At 45.7% G+C, this 25,579-nt stretch overlaps 1 protein-coding gene across 2 annotated transcripts in view; it reads right to left on the reverse strand.

Moving 5' to 3' along the window:
• Nucleotides 1–25,579, reverse strand: part of EVC2 (EvC ciliary complex subunit 2) — a 1,020,434-nt gene that overhangs the window by 800,273 nt on the left and 194,582 nt on the right. For both annotated transcript variants that reach the window (XM_069631972.1, XM_069631971.1), the window contains exon 6: nucleotides 25,088–25,197. In XM_069631972.1, the coding sequence (XP_069488073.1) occupies nucleotides 25,088–25,197 (110 nt within the window). The remainder of the gene's footprint in view (nucleotides 1–25,087; nucleotides 25,198–25,579) is intronic.

The raw sequence follows: 25,579 nt of genomic DNA on the forward strand, positions 1-25,579 counted from the left end.
AGAGTGATAATCGCCAGGATTATGAACTTTAAAGACAGAGACAAAATACTGCCATTCTCTCACTATGTACCCAGATTACACAGCTATGGTCCAAAAGCAGACAGCACAGTTCGGCCCAACAAAGGAACGTCTCAGGTGTGCAGGGGTGAGATACATGCTACTGTTCCCCGCCAAACTGAAAGTGATACATCAGGACAAAACATGCTTCTTTGATTCCACAGACGAAGCCCACAGGTGGATGGATGTACAGGGCATCCCCCAGCTGAGGCAAAGAAACGCCAACAATAATGGTAACAGACCCTGATAAGACGAAAAAGGGGGAAAAATGCGGCCAAGCACAACGATACTAAACATTCGATAAACAACTAAGCCAGAAGAAAAGTATGAAGGAGCGATCAACACCACTTCAGTCAAAGTTGGCTGATAAAGGCGACGTCCCCGCAGAGAGAGCGATCTACAAGTTTAGATGTTAGTTTTAAGGCATTACGCTGCTGCAAGTCGGCCCCGTCTAAGGGAACACGATGAGGGAAGCGGCGGAGCCCGAGCAGGGGGGAGGGTGGCTGGGCGTTAGTTCATCAGTTTTTGTTTGGGTTAAAGATGTTGAATGGTGTGAATGGACAGCATATGGCGCAGGCAACAGAAAAAGGACCGCAAAAGACAATGGGGAGAAACGAGTAGAAGATGACCAGAGCAACATAAAGCAAAAAACAGGGGAAAACAATTATAGCCGCACCAAGAAGGAGGGCCCCGCAATGGGGACTGCAAGAGACTCCCACACAGGGATGGAGAAGGACAGAGCGCAAAGATATGGCTGTAGGACGAGGAAGCCAGACCGTAAGAAGAGGACATGGGGCCAGATGGCACGACAATAGTCACCTGGAACGTGAGAGGCCTTAATGCGTATGTCAAGAGACTCAGTGTCTACGCATGGCTAAACTGGATGAAGGTCAAGATAGCGATGCTACAGGAAACACACCTAACCTCAGAAAAGCAGACCAAGGTAAACAAGAAATGGGGAGGGCAAATATACAGCGCCACGTATTTGAACTATGCACGGGATGTACTAATATGGATTGCCCCGGGGGTCCCATTTCAGATGCTCCAGCAGGATACAGACCCAGAGGGAAGGCTGGTACTGGTGCATTGCATGCTGGAACATAGAGAAGTGTGCCTGCTTAACACCTACGCTCCAAACTGCGACGCAACAGATTTCTTTAAAAGGTTGGTGCTCAGGCTGGCCCAGTACAGGGAGGCGACGTTCATCTGGCCCGGCGACTTCAACTGCACCATGAATCCACTCCTTGACAGGTTGGACGACAAGCACAGGAAGCCACCCCCCCCCGGCCAAGGAACTGCACAAGACTCTCGAGGGACTACAGCTGGTCGACATCTGGAGACAGGTACATGGAGAGGGGAGAGGGTACACACACTACAGTGCACCGCATGGAACATTCACACGAATAGATTACATATTCACGGGTAGGGGATCACTACAAGATTTTACAGAAATTACCATTAAAGCATGCACACCCTCCGATCATACCCCAGTACTGGCGACATGGGCACACACCCACAGGAAAGCCCCGATACCAACCTGGCGGCTCCGAGCGGAGGCCCTGAGAGAGGGCGAGCTGGAGGAACACCTCCAAGAGCCCATAGAGGACTACTTTGAGCAGAATGAAGGTAGTGTTGAAAGTAGCGCCACACTATGGGACGCGTCCAAAGTGGTGATAAGAGGGGCGGCAATAGGCAGAACAGGGGGGCTGACGGGAGCGGCCCTGAACAAGCTCAGTGAACTCGAGAAGGTGATAGAAACAAGGGAGCGACGAGCAGAGACAGAGGGGGAGAGAGCCCGGAGAGCTAGTGGAGTTGAGAACAGATTGTATGTTAATCTTGGAAAAACTAGGGAGGCTGAATTATGGGAGGTGTCTACAGCGCCTACAGGCGGAAAGGGATAAACCCAGTAGACTTTGTGTGGCTCACTAGACAGGAAAGCAAAAAAGACCCCATAACAGTGTTAGAAGACCACACAGGAAAGGAGATTTGAAACCAGGAGCACATTAACAACCTATTTGTTCAATTCTATGAGCAACTATATGCCCCAAACCCGGAGATAGACCCGGCGGATATAGTGGATGCACTGGCAGAAATAAGACTACCAAAACTGGCAGAAGAACAGGCTCAGTTGTTGGACGCACCCCTCACGGTAGGGGAAATAAAAGGCGTGATTACAGAGCTTCCCACCGGCAGGTCCCCGGGCCTGGACAGACTCCCGGGGGAGTTCTACAAAACATTTAAGAGTACCATTTCCCAGAAGTTACTTGACACATATCAAGGCGCATATGAGACCAATCAGCTGCCGACTAGCATGTCCGATTCAAAAGTTGTCCCGATCCTTAAACCCTGGAAGTAGCCTAGGGAATGTGCCTCCTACAGGCCGATCTCCCTCATCAACCAGGACGCTAAAATACTGACAGCGGTTCTAGCCAACCGCCTAAAACAAGTAGTGCCCACCTTGATCCATCCGGACCAAACGGGTTACGTCCCGGGGAGGAATACGTCATGGAATCTTCGTAGATTGCACCATGTAATAGATGAGACAAACCAAAAACAGAGCAAGAGCGCCATAGTGTCCCTGGACGCTGTTAAAGCTTTTGATTCGGTGCATTGGGAGTGGCTGATGAGCGTACTAGCCCATTTTGGCATTGGAGAGGGGTTCCTCCGGTGGATCAGACTGCTATACAATGATCCTAGAGCATGGGTGAAGACAGGGAGATTAATCTCAAAGGATTGGAGGATATATAGGGGAACCAAGCAGGGATGCCCACTGTCACCAATGTTATATATCCTGGCCCTAGAGCCGCTCACGGTTTTTCTCAGAGCAGAATATGGGGACACCGGAATAGACAGACAGGGTGCTCCATCAAATCTCGCTGTACGCGGATGACATGCTGCTATTCGTAGAGAATCCAGCCGTTAATCTACCATGCCTCCTAGAGGCGATCGGGGCATATACCAGATTATCGGGCATAGCATTTAATAAAGAAAAGTCCCTGGTTTTCCCTCTGGCAGGGCTGAGGCGGGTTCCCCTGGGCGGTATTCCCGGATCTGGGCCTGACACAGGCGCCGATACCTGGGAATAGAGATGCACCACGACACTGCTGACACCCACATAACCAATACATTGGCGGCGCTGGAAAAGACACAGAAATCAATGGCCTTCTGGGGAACACTTTAGCTGGGGATGATGGGGAGAGCAGCCCTCCTGAAAATGGTGGTGTTGCCGTGCCTACTATATTATTTCACGAACATCCCATGCACCATTCCCAGAGCCTTCTTCAACAAATTAAACACGATAACACAGAACTTCCAATGGGGGGGGGGGGGGACAAGATTGCAATGGGGACTCTCCAGAAGGACTATGTAGATGGTGGTATTAGATTACTGGACTTTGAAGAAATACTTTTCTAGCAGGGCAGTTGCAGTTCGCAGTCAAGGGGCTGGGGGAGGACAAAACAATAGACACAATCATCTTTCAGCCAGCACTGAAACGATACTACTTGAGAGAAATACTGTGGCTTGACAAACCCCTGCTCAAGACCCTACCGAACATGCTCAACATCGCAGCGGGGCTATGGAAAAGGGCATGGAGACTCCAGGGGACTAAAGACCCGTGCCCGGCACAGATCCCTTTGGCGGGCCTCCTGGGGGGGAACACAAACACGCTGGCGACATACCGGGCGCACTGGGAAGCCAAAGGTGTAGCACAAATTGGAGACCTGACGAGAGGGGAAAGGTGGGCAGACTCAAGAAATGGTAGATGACCATGAGATACATGAAGGGCAATTTATCCTCTATAACTGCATGATACGAAACATCAAAAAAAGATGGCCAGAGTGGACAAACCAGGACGAGGAAGAGATGACAAATCTAGACGCATGGTATGATATCTCAGAGGGAACCCACACAACCTCCAGGTTATATGAACAATTGTTAAAAACAGTAGACCCGCAGGAATCACACACGAGGCAGCGTTGGGAGGAGGAACTTCAGAGGCCCTTTAGCAACCAGGAATGGGCCAGGGCGGTAATATAACCAAAAAAAGTGTCAAGGAATGCACGGTTCAGGCAGGCACAGCTATACATAACGCACCAAGCATACCTCATGCCCAGGAGGATGAACAAGATGCGTACGGAAAACCAAAACAGGTGCCCCCACTTCCTGGCGGACGACGCCGACATGATACACATGTTCTGGACCTGTCCAGTGATACAGGCCTTCTGGAACAAGATCAGAATCAAAATAGCACAAAGTGGACTGCAAATACAAGCAGAACATCTGGAAAAACACCTACTGGGCCTCTTCCCAAGAGGAAGTAGACATGAGTCGCACCAAGCAAAAATGAAAGACTGAATATGCATTTTGGCTAAAAGAAGAATAGCAATGACATGGAAGTCAAGGGAGGGTCCGAACATAGAAGCATGGTGGTCAGACCTCCAAAAGTGGGCACTGACAGATACTGCGGTGTGGATAAGAGCAGTGAAAAGAGGGGAAGGGGAAACAGTGCAAAAACTGACTGCATGGAACTCTCTGATGCAGGATCTATTCGACACAAGAGAAGAGGGAGACAGCGATGACCTCATAGGGACAGAAGACTAACGAGTGAAAACAAGGAAGCCCGGTATAAAGCCCCATGGTGGGGCACCTCTTGTAACGGACTCTGCGTTAGACCCAACGAAGGTACTGGACATGAACGGTACGGTCACCGGAGAACCCAGACATTGCGAATGTACAGCAGGTTCCGAGAAACATGCCAACGTGCCAGTAATGTTGTGTTATGAGAGTTTGTATGTTGAAAACCAATAAAGAAATTTAAAAAAAAAATCATATGAGTTGTTTGGTACTGGTTATGCATCAAAGCCAGACAAAAGTCAAAGGCAACATATCTGTTTGAGCCCCAAAGTCTCTGGATTCCTTTAGTGTTTGACTGGCACAACAAATCCTTTGGAAAGATTCAGACAGGTACATTAAAACAGACACAGGTGCCGAGTGCAGCCATGAACTTACTTACAGCGAAGTGGGATTTACAAGCATGGTCATTTACAGTTTGAATAGTGTACTAAGTGTTTGCCTGTACTACTAAAGATCAATTGTCTTTGTTTACTTCCATTTATTTTGGTGGGGTAGCTCCTTGGCCCTTGATGTAAACAAAAAAACAATTTGCTCAACTCATGTTCTGTAAATTCACCTCGCATAACTGCAATCACTGCTTGAATGAATTACATGAATGTCCTGTGTATTCGCACTGCTTGGATGAATTATCATAATGTCCTGTGTATTCCCTTGTAAAGGACCCCTAATCACCGACTATCAATCCTGTGGGGTTTTTCTGATTATCGGTTGAAATGTTCCAAACTGATCAGTTGGCACCAGGCCTAGGTTGAAAGGTTGCATTCAGGACATAAAGGGCCTGATTCATGGAACTGTTTTATAATTGTGCAATCCCATAGGAAAACGTTCCATGAATCAGGCCCAAAATGTGCACAAGAACTGCCACTGTGCCAGTACAGGACCATCATAGAACCCATGTGCCATATAAAGTTTAAACGAACATTGGCAATGTCAAAAGGTCTTCTCATAGGGAATGAGAGATAACTAGTTGTAATTATCAGTGACAATTAGTGAGTAAGCCCATTTTTGTGACAGATTAATCAATAGACCAAAGTACCTCCACATCATCAGTTGCCAATATGCATGGAGAACTGACATGCTTTGCCCTGACTGGATTTCTTCAATGCTGGCATCAGTCCTACCTCGTAATAGGAGAAAGGCTGTTGCATGTGTGTGTCCGATATCTCACGCCTCATTTTGCCACAGAGATTAATAAAGCCAAATCAGAGACGGGTTTGGTCTCTTAAACCCAGAGACACAGATGAACACCCTGACCAGAGTGAAGACCAAGCCAAACATTTTAGAAGAATGTATGACAGGGTCATGGGTTTGAACCGATCAAGAAAGACAAAGGACCCCTCTCAACCTCTGATACAACAAAGGCAGACCTACCCTAAAGGTTAGGTGGGGCGACCCTAGTATAAATTAAGCCATGCATGACTATCTCCATCCCAATGACCATCAGCATCTGTTCTGGCCAGGTCTCTTCCCATTCTTTCAGAAACTAGGATAGCCAGCATGCAATAGACACATCAGAAACATGGAATGGGTTGTGGATGCTGGGAATCAGCACAAAGTAAATGAAAACTAGGGACTACAAGTACTACAATGTTTTGGCCTGATCAGAAAAGACATGGCCGGGAACAGAAGGAAAAGACAGATTCATGTTAGATTACCGCGGAAACAGAATGCAACATTTCTGAAGATTTTATTTAAGTCGACCAGAACCACCAGCAGGCACTGCCTACAAGCTCAATCAACTGTTCAACTAGTTCCAGAACACCAACACATTCTGGAGCTTTGGACATAAGTAAACATAAACGTACATACAACCCAGATGACATAACACCTCTCCCTCCTTATACAATACACATAGACCTAGCAAATTACTCACAAAAGAAGTCCTTAAAACGATTTGGCATTTTCCCGATTCCCCCTCTAGGTATGTCCCTAATAGACACCTGATCGTTTTCCATCTCCACATTCACATTCACCCCAGCATTCAAATCACTCTCCTCCACCTCTTCCTCACTAGCAGTCACTCTAAAACTTTTGACCAACCTCCCTTTTGACCAACACTCACCACCATACAAAATTACTACATTGTCACAGACTGCTGCAATCCCCTTAGGTCCTATAAACTTGCTCTCCAGACACTTTATACCAAAGCTGGGATTCTTTATTGAACAAGATCTTCCACATCAAACTCCCCCACCTTGACTTTAGCGAGAGAATCAAACCTTTGTTTATACTCAGTTTGGGACTCGGCAATCAACCTCTTAACTTCCTGACGATCAACTTCGAAACATCCCGCTACCTCCAACCACCCCGGACACAGCTTAGTGGCTGGTTGGCGACCCTTCAACAATACAAATGGAGACACTTTTGTAGTGGAATGCAGTGTGGTGCGATGACTCCACGCCATCTCCTTTAACACCTCTGTCACAACAACCCCGAGCTGAAGGCTAAGTGTATCCCTCCTTTGATAAATCTGTTAGCTCGCTCAACCAAACCATTAGCTCTTGGGTGATACAATGCTGTGCCTAAATGTTTGATCCCGAACCTCAAACGGAAATCCTTCATTCTGTCAGAGAGGAACTGGACCCCATTGTCAGTAACTATATCAGAAGGGAATCCCTCCCTAAAAAAAATATCTTCAAATAATGTAATCAATTCACTAGTGGTGGCCTCCCTTACAGCTCTCAACTCTACCCATTTAGAATTATAATCCACCAACACCACAATAAACTTAAATCCATCGCCTAACCCTTGAATGGGGCCCATTAAATCAACTGCAACTTTCTTGCATGGTTCACTCGAAACCTGTACTGGCCATAGTGGAATTTCCCTCACAGTTTTCCTTTTGTCGCTCCTCTCACATTCTTTGCATGAACGGACCCTCTTTTCCACGTCACGATCCATGCCCGGCCACCAGAACGATGTTTTAGCAATCTCTTAGTGCCCCAAATGACTAAATGACCATGATGGCCTAAATTAACCAATCAATCCCTTATTCCAACTGGAGGAAAAATGTTTATCCCTCTCCTTCGTCTAATACCATCTTCACATAAACTGAATTCCTGTTTCACCTCAGAATAACAATCAAAACTCCTGTCCAAAACTTCCTTGGCCGGCCATCCTCCAATTGTCCATTCTTTCACTTTAGAAATTGTCAAATCTTCCCCATCTGCCTCCATCCACTCATCTTTGCTGACAGCACAGCTTGCAAAATTCACAATGATCAGGTCTTCCTCCCTGATCATACCCTCAGTATCCTCCTTAAATTCAACAAGAAGTCTGGAGAGACAATCAGCAACCACATTCTCCCTACCCGGTATGTAACACATTCTGAAATTGTAGCCCTGAAGAGCAATCATCTACCTAGAAATCCTTGGTAAGCCCTTTGTCCACCCACTGCTACGTATACGTTGAACCAAGGGTTTATGATCTGTCCTTACTTGAAACTCTTGGCCCCAGAAAAACAATTTAAAAAGCAATATTGTCAAAAACACAGCCAAGGCGTCTCTTTCAATTACCAAATCATTTTTTTCTGCACCCTTTAGAGGCCTAGAAGCGAAAGCAATGGTATGCTCCACTTTTCCAGAATCCACTTGGTTCAATGAGACACCCAGCCTAACATGCTCGCATCCACAGATGGGACAATCTTTCTCCCATTCACAAAACCGCCTAACGATGGAGCATTACCAATGCCTTCTCCAATTGCCCTGAAAGCTACTTGGCACTCCTCTGACCACTTGAAATGAATTCCCTCTTTGAGCTAATTCCTCAACGGAGTAGATATGGTGGCAAACTTGTTGACGAATTTATGATAAAATTCCGCCATACCTTGAACGACCTCCACTGATCTTTGTCCACAGGCACAGGTACTTCACGTATGTTTTCTACTAGACTAAGCTTAGGAGAGATGCCTTGTCCTGAAACTTTGTGCCCCAAATATTCAACTTCATTTACACCAATTTTGCATTTGTTTCTCTGAACAGTGAGCCCTGCCTTTCTCAATCTCTCTAACACACACCTCAGCAATATGTCATGCTCAATCTCACTATCAGCATACACTAATATGTCATCTTGAAATAATGCAACTTTTTCCAACCCCCCACCCCCAACACTTCCTCCATCACCCTTTGAAAAACAGAGCTAGCGGAGGCCAATCCAAAAGGCACGCGTAAAAACTTAAAAGTTCCTTCAGGGGTGACAAAAGCCGTAACATGTTGACTTCTCTTAGATAAAGGCCCCTGATGATAGGCAACAGATAGATCAATAACTGAAAACCAACTAGTCTCCCCAAGAGTAGCCAGAGTATCTGCAATAATAGGTAAAGGATGTCTCTCAATTAGTATTTTCTTGTTAAGTTCTCTCAGGTCTACACATAGTCTCAAATTCCCATTACTCTTAGTTACTAAAACCACAGAAGAAAGCCACTCAGTACCATCGATGCGTTGAATTAAACCTTTCTGAACCAAATCAACCAGTTCCTTGTGAAGTTGCTGTCTCATCTTTAATGGAACTGGCCTTACTTTGTGCACCATCGGTTGAGCGGACGCCTTTAACTTAATGTCATGTTCAAAGTCCTTTAGCTTTCCTTGATTTGCTGTGAACACTTCTGGGGACTCTTTTGTCCACTTGTCATCCATCTCCGCTATGGTGACAGGATCCGCCGCACTCGCCTGTATCCTTACCCCCAACTACCTTTGTTCATCCCAACCTAGCAGTGAAGCTCCCTTTTTGGCCACCAATATGTTAGCTGTGCATTTTAATCTTTTATACGATACATGGCCCTGGAACTTCCCCCCTCCCCCCATCAACTCGATGGTGGACTCCCCATAACCACAAGGCTGCACCTTAGCAGGAGCTAGATCTTGCACCCCTTTGCGTAACATGCTCTTGAGTGTGTCTTCCAAAATTATGGACCACAGGGAAGCAGAATCAACCTTCATCTTCAAGCAGCACCCGTCCACCTCAAAGTCATCAACTGGTCCACTATATTCACCAGAAACTGCAGCTATCTGGAATACATGTCGTGGTGCTATATCCTGGCCTGGAGAGGGCTCATTGGGTGATCTTGTGGAAGACTGACTTGGAACTTCGCCACAGTGTTCCCTCTGTTCCACCATATTAATCGAAGACTCAAGGCAAACGTTCGCAAAATGCCCTGTGCATTTACACTTACAGCATTCTCTGCCCATCTGGCTGGGCAAGTGGGAGTATTTGTTGTGTATCTGGGACTGCCACACTTGCCCCATTTCTGGTTCCACCACTCTCTCCTTGTGGTTGGCCCAGGTGGTGGTTTTTTCTTTGGGCCAACAGCACACATGCCTTGTACCATTTGTTTGTCCACTTTCATTTCCTTCATATACTGTGTGGTTTGTTCAATACTGCGGGTAAGCTCAATTGCCTATTCTAAAGTCACATCTTTGGCCAACAATTTCTCTTGCACTCTCACACTGTTGGGACACCTTACCAACTGGTCCCTTATCAAAGAATCAGTCAGAAGCCCAAAATCGCACGTGTGGCTTAAGGTTCTCAGGGGTGCTATATAAGATTCTACCGATTCAGAACCATCCTGGACACGCTGGAAAAACGTATGCCTTTCGAACGTAATGTTCTTCTTTGGTTCAAAATGTTCCTCAATTTGTTTGACAGTCAGCATGTACTCGTCCACATCACCCACACCCGCTTCGAGACGGTGTGTGAGCCCGACAAAAACACTGCGCCCTTCGGACCGAGATCATGCAAAAGTAGTGCCTTTCTCCTGGCTGCACTAAACCCGTCACCCCCTATGGCTACAATATAATTTTCGAACATGGGCTTCCATCTCTCCCATCTGATAGGAGGTCGACCTGGTTCTGCCAGGAAGGGCGCAGGTGGTGGAATAGATGCAGCCATAACCTCTGCTTTACTAGCTGACAATGTGCACAGATTATGAAAATTGCAAAGTCCAAGTCTTGCACAGGGCACTGGTCACATTCAGCTAATTAACATGAAAGTTCTGTTCACAATGCAAGCCAGACTCCTTTTATGCCAGAATTCGTTCTGTGTTGTCACAATGTTGACAATGTTTCAACTTCGTAAGCCATCTTGCAACAATCATTGAACTCGGCTTGGATTGTCTTTGTGACGTAACAATGCCATCTTAGTACTGCAATCGCCCCCGCTGCACTTTTCAGAGCTTGTGGGTTGCCAGGAAACCTCTGTGACAATGCTTCATTCCAGACCACGTGACATTGGCTCTCTGGGTGACTGTGTGCTGTGCGTAGCTAAGCCACGCCCCCTTACAGGCTGGAAGTGTGGCGCATGATGCAACATCTTCCAAGGGATCAGGAGTCTCACGCTGACACCAACTGATGCGCACGTGCTCCACGACCCCCAAATTGCACCTCTTCACCCCGCCCGCTTCACTGCCTATGTGTACGCCTCCTGACCTGATGTGCGCCGGCGGGGGCAGCGGTGCCTGCTGCCTTGCCTTCCTGGTACTTTCCGCTCTTCTCCTGGCCTCTCCACCACGGTCGGGCAGGTCCACTGGACCGCTCACCAGGTCCACCGGAGAGCCGCACGCAATGAAGTAAGAATCCTCGTTGCCAGTTTTAGATTACCGTGGACACAAATTGTAACATTTGTGAAGATTTTATTTAAGGCACTGCCTACAAGCTCAATCAACTGTCCACCTAGTTCCAGAACACCACACGTTCTGGAGCTTTGGACGTAAGTAAACAAACGTACATACAACCCAAATGACATCAGATGACATAAAAATTCACCCTTCAAAAGCTGAATGGGAGACCACACACCCACCCCACAAACCCCAGACAGGATACAGGGGAACATAAAGCAAACAGACACCAGCAGCAAAACTGGAATGGGCAAGGAATGGGGGAAGGTCCCGGGAACACTTTCCAAACCCTGTTTGAATAGCGTCTCTCCAAGGACAGGAGAGAAAACAACAACCACTCTGACTGCATGACTAGCTGTTAGGAAATGGAGGCTGAAAAGGGGCATGGCTTGAGGGCTTTAAAGTTACTTCCAGGCTCTTGAGGAAATGGCGAAGAGATGATCATTGAGAGGAGAAGGGAACTAGGACAACCACACTGTCATGTTAGGTCACAAAGTAAGTCCCTGAGGGAGACAGATATAGGACCACAGCCTTTAATCCCTCCATATAACAGATATAGACTAGCTAGGTGGGTACCCAGGCCAAATTAAATTGGGACCATAGTAAAACCTGTGGGAGCAGGGAGACTGGGCTAGGGAGGTTAGAGCCCCATCAAATCTTGTGAATTAGGTGTACAGGAATTTCACCAAGACTGAGCCACACATTGCATATTTGAAAAACCTGTTTTTACAATAAAAACTGGAAACCTATTGGTTGTCTTGTGACACCTTGTCACAAATGGGAGAATGGACTGGTCACGACAACCCTCAAAACGATTCCTACAAGAAGCCATCTTAAACCCCAAGAAGTGGCACTCCTGATATAATTTCTATTTGGGATTCCTTGGCTTGCTTTTCTGTTTACATGGTATATAAAAAGGTGCAACAGACATTCACATTCCCAGTGGGGACAATTTTTGGGAAAGGGTGGGGTGTTCAAAATATAGTTCATCTTTAAAACCTATTGTTTTAAAAAGTCATACGTTTTAGCCCATAGCAATTCATGAACTGAAATAGATGCACTTCTTCAGATTAGGTAGTAATAATGTTACTGCTACTCCTGTGGCACTGCTCTGCTCGCAGCACATGCATATCCATGGAGATGTGTTGGGGGAGGCTCTGTTGACAGAAATAGGGCCTACAGAAGAGCCATTGCACTATTTGTGGAGAAAACTGGCATTCTGACGTAAATATTCCTGGAATTTTCCAAAGATGAATAAGCCACACCGTGTTACCTAAATTCCTGCTCATTAAGTATTAATTCTATAGGAAACCTGGCTTACATCAACATGGGATCTAGGTGACTACTCACATGTTTTAGAATACCTGTCTCATCCGAAAGGGGAGGAAGTCTGGGGAAATTGCCCAAAGTGCTGAATTTGATCCAAATAGGCCAAGGCCATTGATATCCTTCTTTTAAGTGGTGTGACCCTAAGGATTATCAACATCTATGTCCATTGTAAGCCCAGAAGTAAATTCATCAAGCTCCCTGAACTACCAAGGAAGGGAATCACAATAGCTTTAGAAGACAAGTCTAAGCACACAGTAATTGTATGTGAGGAACTGAACACAAAGATGGTTTTTTGTGTAGGAATACACAAACTCTTGCAAGAACACTGCAGCGGTTACTGAATATCAATATTGAGTCACTCCGTCACCAAGGGCAAATGTTTTCACACAAGGACTTATCTCCAAATGTGTGTATATACATACACATGTCAGCCTCCTTATCCCAACATACAATGCTAATGCTAATCAGTTCTCAGGCGGTCAAACACCTAAACCATATTAATTTCATATAACCAGTTCTTTTCCAAAAGAAAAATTCCAAAAGTATAATAATGGCCCATTCCAGAAACATAACAATCATTAGTTTGATAATGATTGTGAAAAAATGTAAATCCTTACTCCAAGATGTGGCAAAGGAAGAAGGTAATAAGAACATGTGTAGCTCAATAAAAACAATCTTTCTTCAAATAAACATATCCAGGAACCAATCATACACCAATCAAAGGGAAAGGCAGCAGTTCCAAATGGGTTTCCTTTAGTAGCCTTCTAACATTATGTTGAATAGTGGTGCTGATATGAAGGTTTTGATTTGTGGATTATAGCGCACCAGGCAATATTAACTGCATCTAGGTGGAGATTTTCAGAGAATAAAATACTGGCCGATATTTAAAAAACTGGACCAGTAACGTATCACCTAAAAAAGTATATTTTTAAAGCATTGAGAAACTCATCCAAGGAATACTAAGCACGAATAAGGGTCATGAGTTCCAGAATTGAGGGCCATAGACAGAGAATCGTCTATCTATTCTGTCGACATACCGAGGTGGAATCGTCTAGAAATATCAGTTGATCAAAGGGAACAAATCAGCTGTTATGATGTCCTCTGTCTAACTGGTAACGAATGAAGAGATGTGCCTACGGCTGAAATTTAAGCTGCTTTAGGAAGCTTAAATATAGGCCTAAATGCAGCATTTTGGGCGCATTGGAGGCGATGAAGCTGCCTTAAATGAATACGGCCAACAAGCTGTTAGTGTAGTCCAACCTGGAGTTGACCACGGAGGCCCCCAAAACAGCATGATCCGATGGCGAATTAAAGGACAGAACATTACAGAGTAAGCGTAGATTATAAATAATAGATTGCACGATTGATCCAACCTGTTGCATGATCTGCAGTTTTGTCATCAACCAATCACGTTCTAGACAGGGGGTACAGTGGTCCCGCTAATGCTAAGCTGCCATTATGTTTTCCTCCTGCCAAGAATCCGGATTAACTTGGAAGGGCAACTTCACTACTGCAACCAGAAAAAGCTCATTATAAACAAAAACAAATCTAGAAGAATAGTCTTGGGTGGGCGTCTGAAAAGCAAAAAGATCAGAAATCCTTCCAGGTATGGATGGATGAATATCTGTAACTAGATAGAAATTCATCCACATCAAAATGGAGACTGCCCATCTCTTTGGCAGTAACATTAGCTAAAGCTGCAAGAACGGCACTATCACGTTTGCAGGCAAGGTAACCTCATATGACCAAAAGTAGATCCAGTTTTTCAGTTCAAATGTGGACGTGCAGTGGCAGTGGGTCCTTGATAAAAGCATAAAGATGATAGGAGTCAGAAAAAGAATATTTTCAAAACGAATGAGGCGACTACAAAAAGATGTTCTCAATGCTGCATTAGTATGCCGATATATTTGTTCCCCAGTCATGTATAGAGAAAAAAAACAGAACCGATACATTGTCTGTGAAGAAATTCTACAGCGAAAAAAATAATCTAGCCAACACAGCTTGCAAAAGTATCAAACTTGCTAAAGAGAATTTTTCAGCTGACCTATAAACGCGGCGCTTCTGTTATATAAAACGCCTTACAAATGCTCAATAAAATAAATGAAATAAACCCTAGACAAGGGGAACATGCTGCAGACAAATATACCATCTGCGTTGAACAAGAACTCTGAAAGGTGAAACTAGCAGCAAATCTGAAAAGAAATGAAAAAGCCAGACTATCTTCCACAGGAGGACATATACAGAGAAGATCTTTCTAGCAGCGTCAAGTTACATTTTTGTATCAAGGCCTGAAAAAAGGCACTCAATTTTCTCCCGCCAGACATGAAAAAATACTGTTGGCTAATGATAGAAATAAATGGAAACTGAGCAAAATGTGTGTAGATGCTGTTCTAAACAAAGGGCAAATTTGCAACAATTTGTAATTTGAATCAAGCGACTGAATTTTTGCTTGAGTAGATGACTTTGACATTGGCTTAACATGGATGGCGGAACTCCTTAACAGCAGCATGGCAAACCAGGACACAAAATGTTTCCGATTATAAGGAAGTCCTTGAGTTATGTCTAGTAAAGCATAGAGGTTGGTATACATAGAACCAGTGGTCAAAGATGTTGTAATACTTTTGACATGTATTTTTGCAAGACTACCACACCTGGGGAAAACAATGAAGCAACAGGTATAGGAAACACTGCACCCTTCAAGTCTATAGTGAGCTCATAGAGCTAAGTGAAGAATTTGACTTCTTGTGGCTTTTGCCGAATAAGAATCAGTTAGTTGGGGTACTAGTCAGCCGAGCAGCGCTCAGAAGCAGTTAGAGGCGCTTAGATGCCTTAGAGCAAGGCACTAGATGTGTACAAACATGCAGCATTTCATCTAGAGGGACAATGATTTTAAAGTGATGTAAATGCAGAACTATATTCATTTATATAGCTCATAGAAGTGGATTAAGGTGCTATATAGCCGTAAACATATAAATGCATGTTTACATAGATTGCGTACAAGTAGCGTGTAGCAATACTCATTATAAAAAAGATGGAAGATACAAAAATCAGCTTGCACACACTGAGAACATTTGGCCTTGTCCTTTGTAACACATGGCACAGATAAAGCTAGGAAGATGTTCTGGAAACGACGAAGACACTCGATTTTGTTTACTTTATGAGCAGCCTGGAGCATTTGTTGACAAAGAAACGTGCACTGTTCTCTTTGTAAATAAGAGTGATGGGCACTCTGCTACATGCAGATGGCACCGCGATGTGCAGATGCCAAAATAGATAAGACCTTCCGGAAGAACTAGAAATAGTTTATTTAACCATGAGCTCTTTTCGTGATCAGTGTGAAGAAGCTTACAGCATATGCAGGAAGATTCGTAGGCTTACAGCACCTCTATTTTATAGAAAACTATAAATGTGCCAGCTTGTCAGCAGAACGATGCAGGTGCTGATCGCAGAGGAACATGCTGCCCATGGCCCCGGTGGACCGTATATTCGGAGTACCAAGCACTGAGCATCTGCATTAAGGATTCCTTAACTCGAACAGAATGGTGTGTTTCTATTATTCAGAACCTTGGGGCCTGGAAGCTTTTCTTAGTTGTTGGTTTATGCTTTAGCAGATAAAACAGGGAAGTTTTAATTGCCACTGCAAGACATTTTATGTTTTTTATGTTCTTGCCATGCATTTCATGTATGTATTGCCTTGGCTTATAGCAAGTGGGCTTTATCTATTATTTTGTATTAGTGCATTTTGGTTAAAAGAAAATAACTTTCACACTGAATTAATAAGTACATCACACATCAATACAATTGCGCTATTAGATGTGAATATTCAACATAAAGTCATCAATAGCGATTACGGTATTTCACATTTCATCAGTTGGAAAAATTCCAAGAATACAATAACACAAAACAGGTAACAGTGCAACCTAAAACAATTGCATTATTCCACATTTGATAAGGTTGGGACGATTGGAGTGAAACCAGATATAAACACAGACACAGCGACAGCACATCCTGGAGCAACCAAACTTTATCAGTCTTCCCATAGTAGTGCCCATCATACTGCACCGGCAAAACATTTTACAGCCTCCTTCCATACATAGTACCCAGCCCCTGTGACGACAAGGCAATTGGTCCCATATAACAAGGACCAAAATCGATCACCCTGGATACTTTCAAGGTTTGTTACAGAATTTGAGTATGCCCTGCTGTATGTCTGCATAAGGATACGACATTGGGTCAAAACGTGTCGGGTGAATTCAACGCGACTAGAACGCAGCCGGCATAGACACTCTTCCCAGGCGACTCCTAACCAACTCCCAATGTATTCATACGTTGGTAGAACGCTCAAGCGCAAGTATACAGCAAATTCTCACATTTTTGGGGAGCAGGGTCTAGTTAGGTAAGAGCATGCACCATCAATTTTAACTGATCATTGAGTGAATTCAACATGGTGCCTTTTCTGGGTGAGTTTATTAACGGAGGTGTTTCTATTCCACTCCCCGGTTTTTTGCTTAAATAAATTGAGGTAACCGAGCGGGTCTGTTAACAGTGAGTGCTGAAAGCCCCATCTCCTCACAATGTGACTCCACCATCTTCCTCAGTGTGGCCAAAAAAGGATTTACAGGAGGTGATCCCCAGGCCGTGTGCCACCAAACTCAGTAGCTTACACTCATCTGAGGGGCACAATCTCAGGGCACAGTAAAGTTAACAATGCTAAAGGAGCCAATGTGACGGAGAGACCGGACCCCCAGCTAGAGTGTCTTAAGGCTTCAATCGGGGTAGCCACAGGAACATTCAGGATAGACCTTAATAACTTCCCCTTTAAAGTATCTAACCAGGCCCCTTGTCCCACAGCTAAAAGTTCCAAGCAGTAAGTCAGTGCAGGAATTATACTGGTTTGGTATATCCCGATCAAACCCTCGATGATGTTCCCACCTCAACGTGACACAAAGCATTTTATGAGGTGCCATTACTTAAGGGTACGTCAGGAAACGACTTCACCATAAAATTGCACGGGTGGTTTGGTAGCCGATGGGAAAGGCCAGGTATGTATACCCATCCACTACCTCTAACTTGTTACCATTCAAGGTCCACACCTGTGGGGGCTGCGGTTTTGGCCTGCTGTCTAGCACCATAACCCTTGTCTTAGATGGATTTATTAGCAGGTTTTTTGCGCTGGCGTATTCCCCTAAGGCATTGATGGCTCCCTGGAGCCAGATTTGCATGCGGTCCACATACATTAGTCAGGGAATGGCCACAACCCCAAGCTTAGGAGGAAACGGCAGGGGTCTAGAACTGACGTATAGAGGTTGTAAAGTAATGGAGCAAAGGCACACCCCTGTTTCAGGCTGATGTTGGTTTTAATGGTGTCAGACGGGGCCCTCTCCTGCAAAAAGCGAATAGATACTAATGTCTCACAGTGCAGTTCCTTAATGAAATGAAGGAGAACTTGGTTCCAAGCCCCATTTTGAGAGTTTGTGCCGGAGCCTATCCCGACAAACCGTATCAAAGGCCCTCGAATAGTTCACAAAGCATATAAATATCTCCTGCTTGGAGGCTATCATACCAGCCAGTAGGACCTGCACAGCACAGCTGTTGTGAAGGGTACTATGACCCTTACGAAACCCAGTTGGCAACGGTGCAGACAACCCGATACCTCAGGCCAGGTGTTCAGTTGCTTCAACAGTAGGGTAGAAAAGATCTTGACGCAGGAACCAAGCTATGCGGTCTAGTGTTTTGGGTGTGGTAGCCTAGGGACTACTTTGCCTGGACTATTTTGTTGGGGCTACTTAAACACCCGAGCAAGACAACACGCTTTGCGTTACTTTGCAGCTTTCAGCGTGACGCTCACCGTGTCCAGCTATTCCCTCGAACCTCGGAGAAGCAGAACCTGCAAGGAGACAAAAGGAACATTATTAGCAGCAGCATCTTACCTGCAGTCTTCATCTTTAAACACTCGCAGCTACTGAGAACAGCTTCCTCGAATCTGCACGCCTCTCGGACAGAACAACCTGAAAGAGGAAGGCAGAGGCAACATTAAGGAAAGCAGTAGAGACATTGGTAAATTATGAACTGCTCAAAAGGCTTACCTGGCTGGTCGCCTCACGGCTGGCACCATTCCGGACATTCTACTCGTGCTGAAGAACACTGCGACCTACAAGGAAGGAAAACACAGGTTAGCAAAGGCAAGTCTTCGCAGTGCTGCGCATAGCGCATACTTACCGCATCAGAGCGCTCTTAATGAGCCATTTACCAGCGGGGCTCAACCAAGCCAGTTCGCTGCGCTGAAGCTCTGCATACCTAAGGGAGAAAAAAAAGAGACATTTTAAACAAACAAAGGCATGCAGGATAGCAACAAAACTAAAGAACAGCAATAAGAGCTACCTGAACAATATCAAACGGGCCGGCGTCAGTGAAGTAACTGGACCGCACACGCCCATGAAAGACAATGCGCCCCGGCAAAGAAGGCAGGACGGAGAGCACGCCCAATTCTACCACCAGGTGAGGAGAGGGCCCAGAGGGCTGAAATCATATGGGGGTGGAGGGAGGATACTTACCCCGGTCGGTCAGTCTTGAACACAGTCCTACTATATTTTCAGGCAGAACCTTCCCCGCAGACCACATATGGGCAAAGCTGAGAAGCATACCAACGAGTAACCCGGCTGGGTGGCGTCCCTGTGGATACCAGGTGAGCGTAACAGCAATGCCCCAGTCCCTGAGGGGGCTATCGACAGATCCCAGAACAAAGACCCCATGTATGCCAATCAGGTATCCTCAGGAATGGAATTTAATTCTTTTGGAGATTGCCCTTCAAAAAAGCTCTGAAAATGACCACATTTTTGGCACCATCATCGGTGTGTAATAGGTCCAACATACTGACCCACCTTGCGCTTTGTAGTGAGCCCCTGTGTTGGTGTATCCAGTTTTTCTAACATGTGGACAATGCTCAGTTTAATTTCACGAGCTATAGGATCAAGGTCAACACATTTCTTGGTGGCTGTCACATCTGCTTGTAAAACTCTTTTCCTCGGTTATATCAGGGCATCAAAAGGGGCCAGCCCGACTCTAGCCCACTGCGCCCCTACTCGAATGAGTTTGAGATGGTTAAAAAGTGGCACAAGGTAACCTGCAGGTTTGTGCGCGGCCCCCCTTGACGACTAAAAAACTATTCAAAATTAAGTGTCCCTCTGATTCAAGGAACAGGTTCATCATAGCAATCCCCCTCTCACACCAACGCGGGGGATTGCCGGCGTTGTTGGCCACCACATCAGGACAGGCAAGGCTGGACCCTCTGATACTCACAAAGGGCCAGTTCCAGGCCACCAACAGGTGGTCACTCAGGTTTGTCTGAACGAACTTGATCAAACTCAGTACGTCCCAAACTTACTGATAAAAAAAAGCACAATCGATGCATGACTGGGATTTACCATTAGACCAAGTGTACCCAATCTCTTGATTCTCGGGCAGCTTGATATTAAGACAAGCCAAATTATGAAGATCTAATTGGTCAAAACAGCCCATGGATGCAGCATGTGCACTGGGGCGGCCCAGTACATATGGACAATCGGGTTTACTTCCAGAAAATCTCCAGCAGTAAGAGAATCCCCCCTCTCCCCCTCCCCACACCCCCCTCGAGGGTGGCGGGAATACCACTGGGAAAGAAGTTCCATCACTCTCTTCCGGACAGCCTCCACATTTGACGCCCCCGGGGGCTTGTAAAGGTTCATTATCAGGATAGGTTCAGGAAAGAGCACAGGTTCATTTAATACGGCCGCCAAGACCACCAACATCATTGCTGCTTATTTAAAAAGAGGTTAGGTTTAAATTACACTTTGCATCAATAGCCAAGCCACCCAACGGCTGCCCTCTCAAGCTTTTCTTAACAGGCACACAGATCACATTGTAGGCATCCATTTGGAAGTTCTCCAGACACCACGACTCCTGTAGGAGAAATATATCAAAAGAGGACAACAGAGGACAACAGTTTTAGGCCATTTGGGTTTGCCAAAAAGGAGATGAACCGTCTAGAGTTCCAAGAGGCCCACTTTAGTTGGTGCGTGCCCTTTGGTGATCATCGATGACCTACGGCATGGTCCCTGCCATTCTCTGTGCACCAGATAACCCCGGGACTGCGACCCATTGTTCCATCCCTTACCTCAACACGGGCATCCGAGTAGGTGGTGCACCTCGACCAGACCAAAAGAGACCGAGTACCGGAACTCCTTGCATCAGGTGCTTGTCTACAGACTGTCAACCAAAATCCCATTTTGTGCAAATCCACATGGTGGAGACTCATCAAGGCCGAGATTGCAGGTGTGGTGAATTCCAACATGGCCCAGTTAGTCGCTCTATTGGCTTTTAGTAGCATGATCTTGTTAATGTCCCTACTGCGGATGTTGCTAAGTGAGGGAATGCCATGGAAAAGATTCAACAAAAAGCTCAAATTCATAAAAGGACTAGAGTTTAGATAGGTTAGTTCTTTCAGTTTTATTCCACTGCCATAGAACGGCAGATCGACCAGATGCCCCATTGATCCCTGCTCAATGCCAGAGATGCTTAGGCCATGACCCTCATGTAACCAGCCCGACGAAGAGCCTTGAACTCCAGAGTCTTCCTGCTCACTATGGTGAACAAAGGCCCTGTCACTAGTCATCATTGCAGGCCTTCCTCATTGAACTACGTACTGTATGCTTGGCCCCTGTACAGGAATCAGGGGTGCAGGTGGTGGTGGGGTGTGGGAGGGGTGGGGGGGGGGGGACTGTGGTGGCTCTCTCACCTGGAATTAACCATCTTTGTAATGGGCCCTGCAAGTCCACTTGACATTTAGAGCCGTCTGAGAGGGTGTTGGTAATCCTAGTCCAGACGTTTGCCTGTGGCACGGTGGGGCCCCTGGTTGCTTCCTGCCATCAATAGGCAGCAAAGGAACCGGGGAGACCACTGTAGTGTTGGCTGCACAAGCCGATGGGGCTGGGATGGGAACAGGGGTGGAGAAGAACCCATTGCCATTGGAGCGGTAGCCAAAATGGAGTCTAGCAGCTAGCCAGTGGCAGAAGCACCTTCAAAGCCTGGATCGAAAGCCTAGTCTTCATCCCCCACCCCCAAAGCAGAAAAATATAGAGCAGAATCGTCCTTGTTAATAATACCCAACCAGACCACCCACTGGGACTGGGTCATTATATCGATTGTCGAGCCAAAAGGATCAAGCTGAGTGAGGCACATCTGGGCATTAGTTGGAAGCAGAATCCTGTTACATACAAGGGCAGGATTTACCTCGGGTACTGGTACTACATCTTTTATGGGGCTTTGACTGTTGGTGCATGTAAGTGAGTAGTTAGTAGGTCCCTTAATGCAATTTGGTCCTTCGCCATTGGAGTACACTGTTGCAGTAAGACATCCAAGGTGGCACTCAGAAATACAAAGTTTGTAGAGAAGTGCCTCTCCTGGCTTATTGGGTGCCTTGACTGGGTTTGTCCCTTTGGTATGGCCCCTCGGTCGGGACCAGACTCACAAGTGCCATCACGGTCGTTGGTGTAGCTGCTGGATGAAAGAGGTAGACAGCAGCCTCTGTAGGTCCAGGGTGGCGGACAACTGAGTTCCAATGATATTGTCATAGACAGCAGATGGACTAATAGCCTTTTTGTTATTGGTGCCCACCACAAGTGAGTTCCTGTGCAATTTCATGACCATCTTCAATAATTGGTTATTGTCGATTGAGGTGGAACAGACATCACCTGGGGCGGCTAGACCGGGCAATTCCCACCCTGTCCCTATTTCCTCGATACGAGGCACGGATTCAGCTTGTGGGCCCGCTGGTGAGGAGGCCAAAGAGGGAGGGCCCGGTATTGACCCGACCACCGCTTCCTGCTCCTCCATGGTAGCACTCACGCATGGATCAACCTGAGCGGAGATGAGGGGAATAGAAGGACTTGCCGCCTTAACAGGCGATAGATTTGCCCCCCGTTGGCCAAAAGGAGCATGTGGGGTCATTGTCTGCTGCAGCCTTAATCACCTTCATTGCAGCCAGGAGAAAAAGGGAGTAGGAGAAAAGAAGGTCAAAGTGTTACTGTGGGAGAACACCTAGAAGCTTCTTGAGTCCCCGGTAGCAGGGGTGTGGGGGCAAAACGCAGCCTCTGCTTCCCCCAGTGAACCAAGTCAAACCACTCTTGCCACCACTCTCCGTGCCATGCGCTATGAGTGGGGATAAATGCAGTCCACAGCCAGGTTAGCGCTCCGCCATCCAGGCAGGAGCAACTGTAGAAAGACCTGCAAAGCTGCTTAACACCAGAGCAAACCACTCTCCGTACCTAGTGTGCTTTATGATTTTGATTTAGCCACCTAGGAGTAGGTAGGGTAAGAAGGAATTCAACACTAGTACAATTGATTATAGTGTGCCTTGAAATACGAAAGAAGAAATCTCATGATGTATTGGTGTATTGAAAAGCAGTTAGTTTGAACTTGCACCAATTCAGGTCTATGCTTTTAGATTGGACCTTGCACCAGTTCAGGTGTTTAGAGGTTGAACAATTGAGAGAGAATTGTGGTATTGAATTGTTGATCTCTGCTTTAATTAGATGGGTTATTTCCCATTGTGGAGTAAGAGAGCCCACCACAACAAGTGGGCATTTGCTAGGTTTTATGTATACCCGGCGAGAGGGAGTGTGGCAGCCTCTCAGAAAATGGGGAGGCTTAGAACGTGTGCTTTACCAGATGGGAATACCACCGCCCTGAGCCTGCTCAGGGCTAGAGGCCGCCATCTCCCCTCACATGGGAATGAGGCAAGTGCTTGTAAACCCCCCTCTACCCTTCCCCATATGTCCTTCCCCCCGGCACACTTGCCTGCTTTTCGGGAGCAGACGCGATGGAAGCACTCTCTACTGCATCTGCTCCCGATCTGCAACATGACACCATGGAAAGGAAGAAAGCACTACATGGAGTCCCTTCTCACTTGCCATAGTGGCCATTGAAAACAATAAAACAAGTAAAACAAAATGGCCGTCATGGACAGGGAGAATAGACTACAGGTAGTCTATTCTCCCTGTCCATGGCGGCCATTTTGTTTGTATACTTTTTTTTTATTCTTTACATTGGCCGCTATGGAAAGTGAAAACAGACTGTTCTCCCTTCCCCGGTTGCCCTTTTTTTTCTGTTGCAAAATGCAACAGAAAGAAAATGCGTTTAGTACCACGGTCTTATGGGCCAGGGTTACTAATAGCAATAAGTCCCTTGCAGGGGGGGGGGGCATTACCACTTCAGGTAATGCCACAGGGCCTTTGTTGCATTACTTGAAATGGTAATGCCCCCCCTGCTTGGGGCCGTTTGCTTAATTGGTTAATTATGAAAGGATTATTAGAAGTAGGATCTAACGAGAATGTACACGGAGAGAGACATTGTAAAAAATCCTATTTTTATACACATTGACCCGTTCTTCTCCTCCTGTCCTGAGGGGCAGCAAGGGGTGTGCTCATTGATGAATAGTGTATATTCTATGCATGTTTGGTTAAATGTTCTCATTCATCCCTGTGTGCATTAGGAATCCATCAGGAATTAGGGGAATCGTAGCACCCATTGGGGGTGAAGTTTTGTTCCTAGTCAGTCACTAGGAGGCAGGGTGGTACCAAAGATGTGGGGGTACAGGTTAACCCCGTAACAACCTATTATGATTTTAGTTTTTTGGTCCTACATGATATGTTGCATACGCGATTTTCCTTTAACAGTTCTATCATGCCATGTATCTCTTATGCCATCACAAAGTTTTCATGCAGTAAAAGTGTAAATAAAAACCCAATCAAATGGGATGTGTTTGTGGTTTCCTACATTTTGTGGAGTATATTTTCACACCCCATTTGCTGGGTGAGAATGTAACATTTGTTAGGAAGTAAAAGTGGCTGGTATTCCGTTTACCTGTGGGGCTACCAGGAAGTGGTCTGAAAGGAAGGCACACACTGAGATGTTGCCTCCCTCGCTAGTAAAACAAAAGACGGTTAGCAACCACGTCTGGTCCTACAAACTGAACACCATTCCGCCTTGAAGACCCCATGACTTGGAAATTAATTCCTCTACAAAACACCTTGCACTGCCTACCAGGCCATATTCTTCTTTTGACCTTGCAAAGAGCTGAAACGGTCTTCTAGGACAGTGACAGATCAAGCCAGAACGAAATGACACTAGACCTTAGGACGGTTTCACTTACCCAATGTATCACTGGTTAAGGGTTTGTCACAGACACAGGGATACAAATATGAAATAATTGATGGTGACTGTAGGAAGGCATGGACCAGGAGGTTACCAGATATACGAGAAGTACACAAAATAAGTTATGCCATGGATTGCACTCGTAATTACCTATGCCACTATACAACTTGTAAAAATCAATCAATTTATTTAGAATGTTCAAACATTCGAAACAAATCTTTGAATACTGTTTTCATTGTCAGAGATGATATAATCTAACAAACATACCTGTGAGGCACGGGTAAAGCTGAGCACAGCGGGAAGTGAGAGTATCTTGCCATTCGGAGAGGCAGATGCATTAAGAGCTGCAGTGTAGTTTATCACAAACGAATCTCCAGCTACGAAAAGAATGACTAAAGTTAAAAAGTAAAGCACACCTCAATGACATGCTCAAAGGAGAGAACGGCCTTCCAGCATATTTACTTTTCATTTGCAAATTGTAAGAAACATGAAATACTGAAACTGAACACGAAATGACACCATTAGGCATTTTTATTGCTTGGTCCAGATCATCTGCCCCACATTCAAAACTCAAATATTAAGTAGCAGAAAACATCCTCCCTGTGGCAAAAAATCAATTTCAGCATGTATTTACATCAATTCTACTATACACTTAATTAACATGTTGTATGATAAGAGAACTCACAGAATACAATTCAAGCATATCCTGCAACCATCATCACCTACACGTATTATAGAGAAAAAGGTAGAAACTAAATC

The sequence above is a fragment of the Ambystoma mexicanum genome, chromosome 6q (assembly GCF_040938575.1).
Source record: "Ambystoma mexicanum isolate Mex_15411 chromosome 6q, UKY_AmexF1_1, whole genome shotgun sequence".
Lineage (NCBI taxonomy): Eukaryota > Metazoa > Chordata > Amphibia > Caudata > Ambystomatidae > Ambystoma > Ambystoma mexicanum.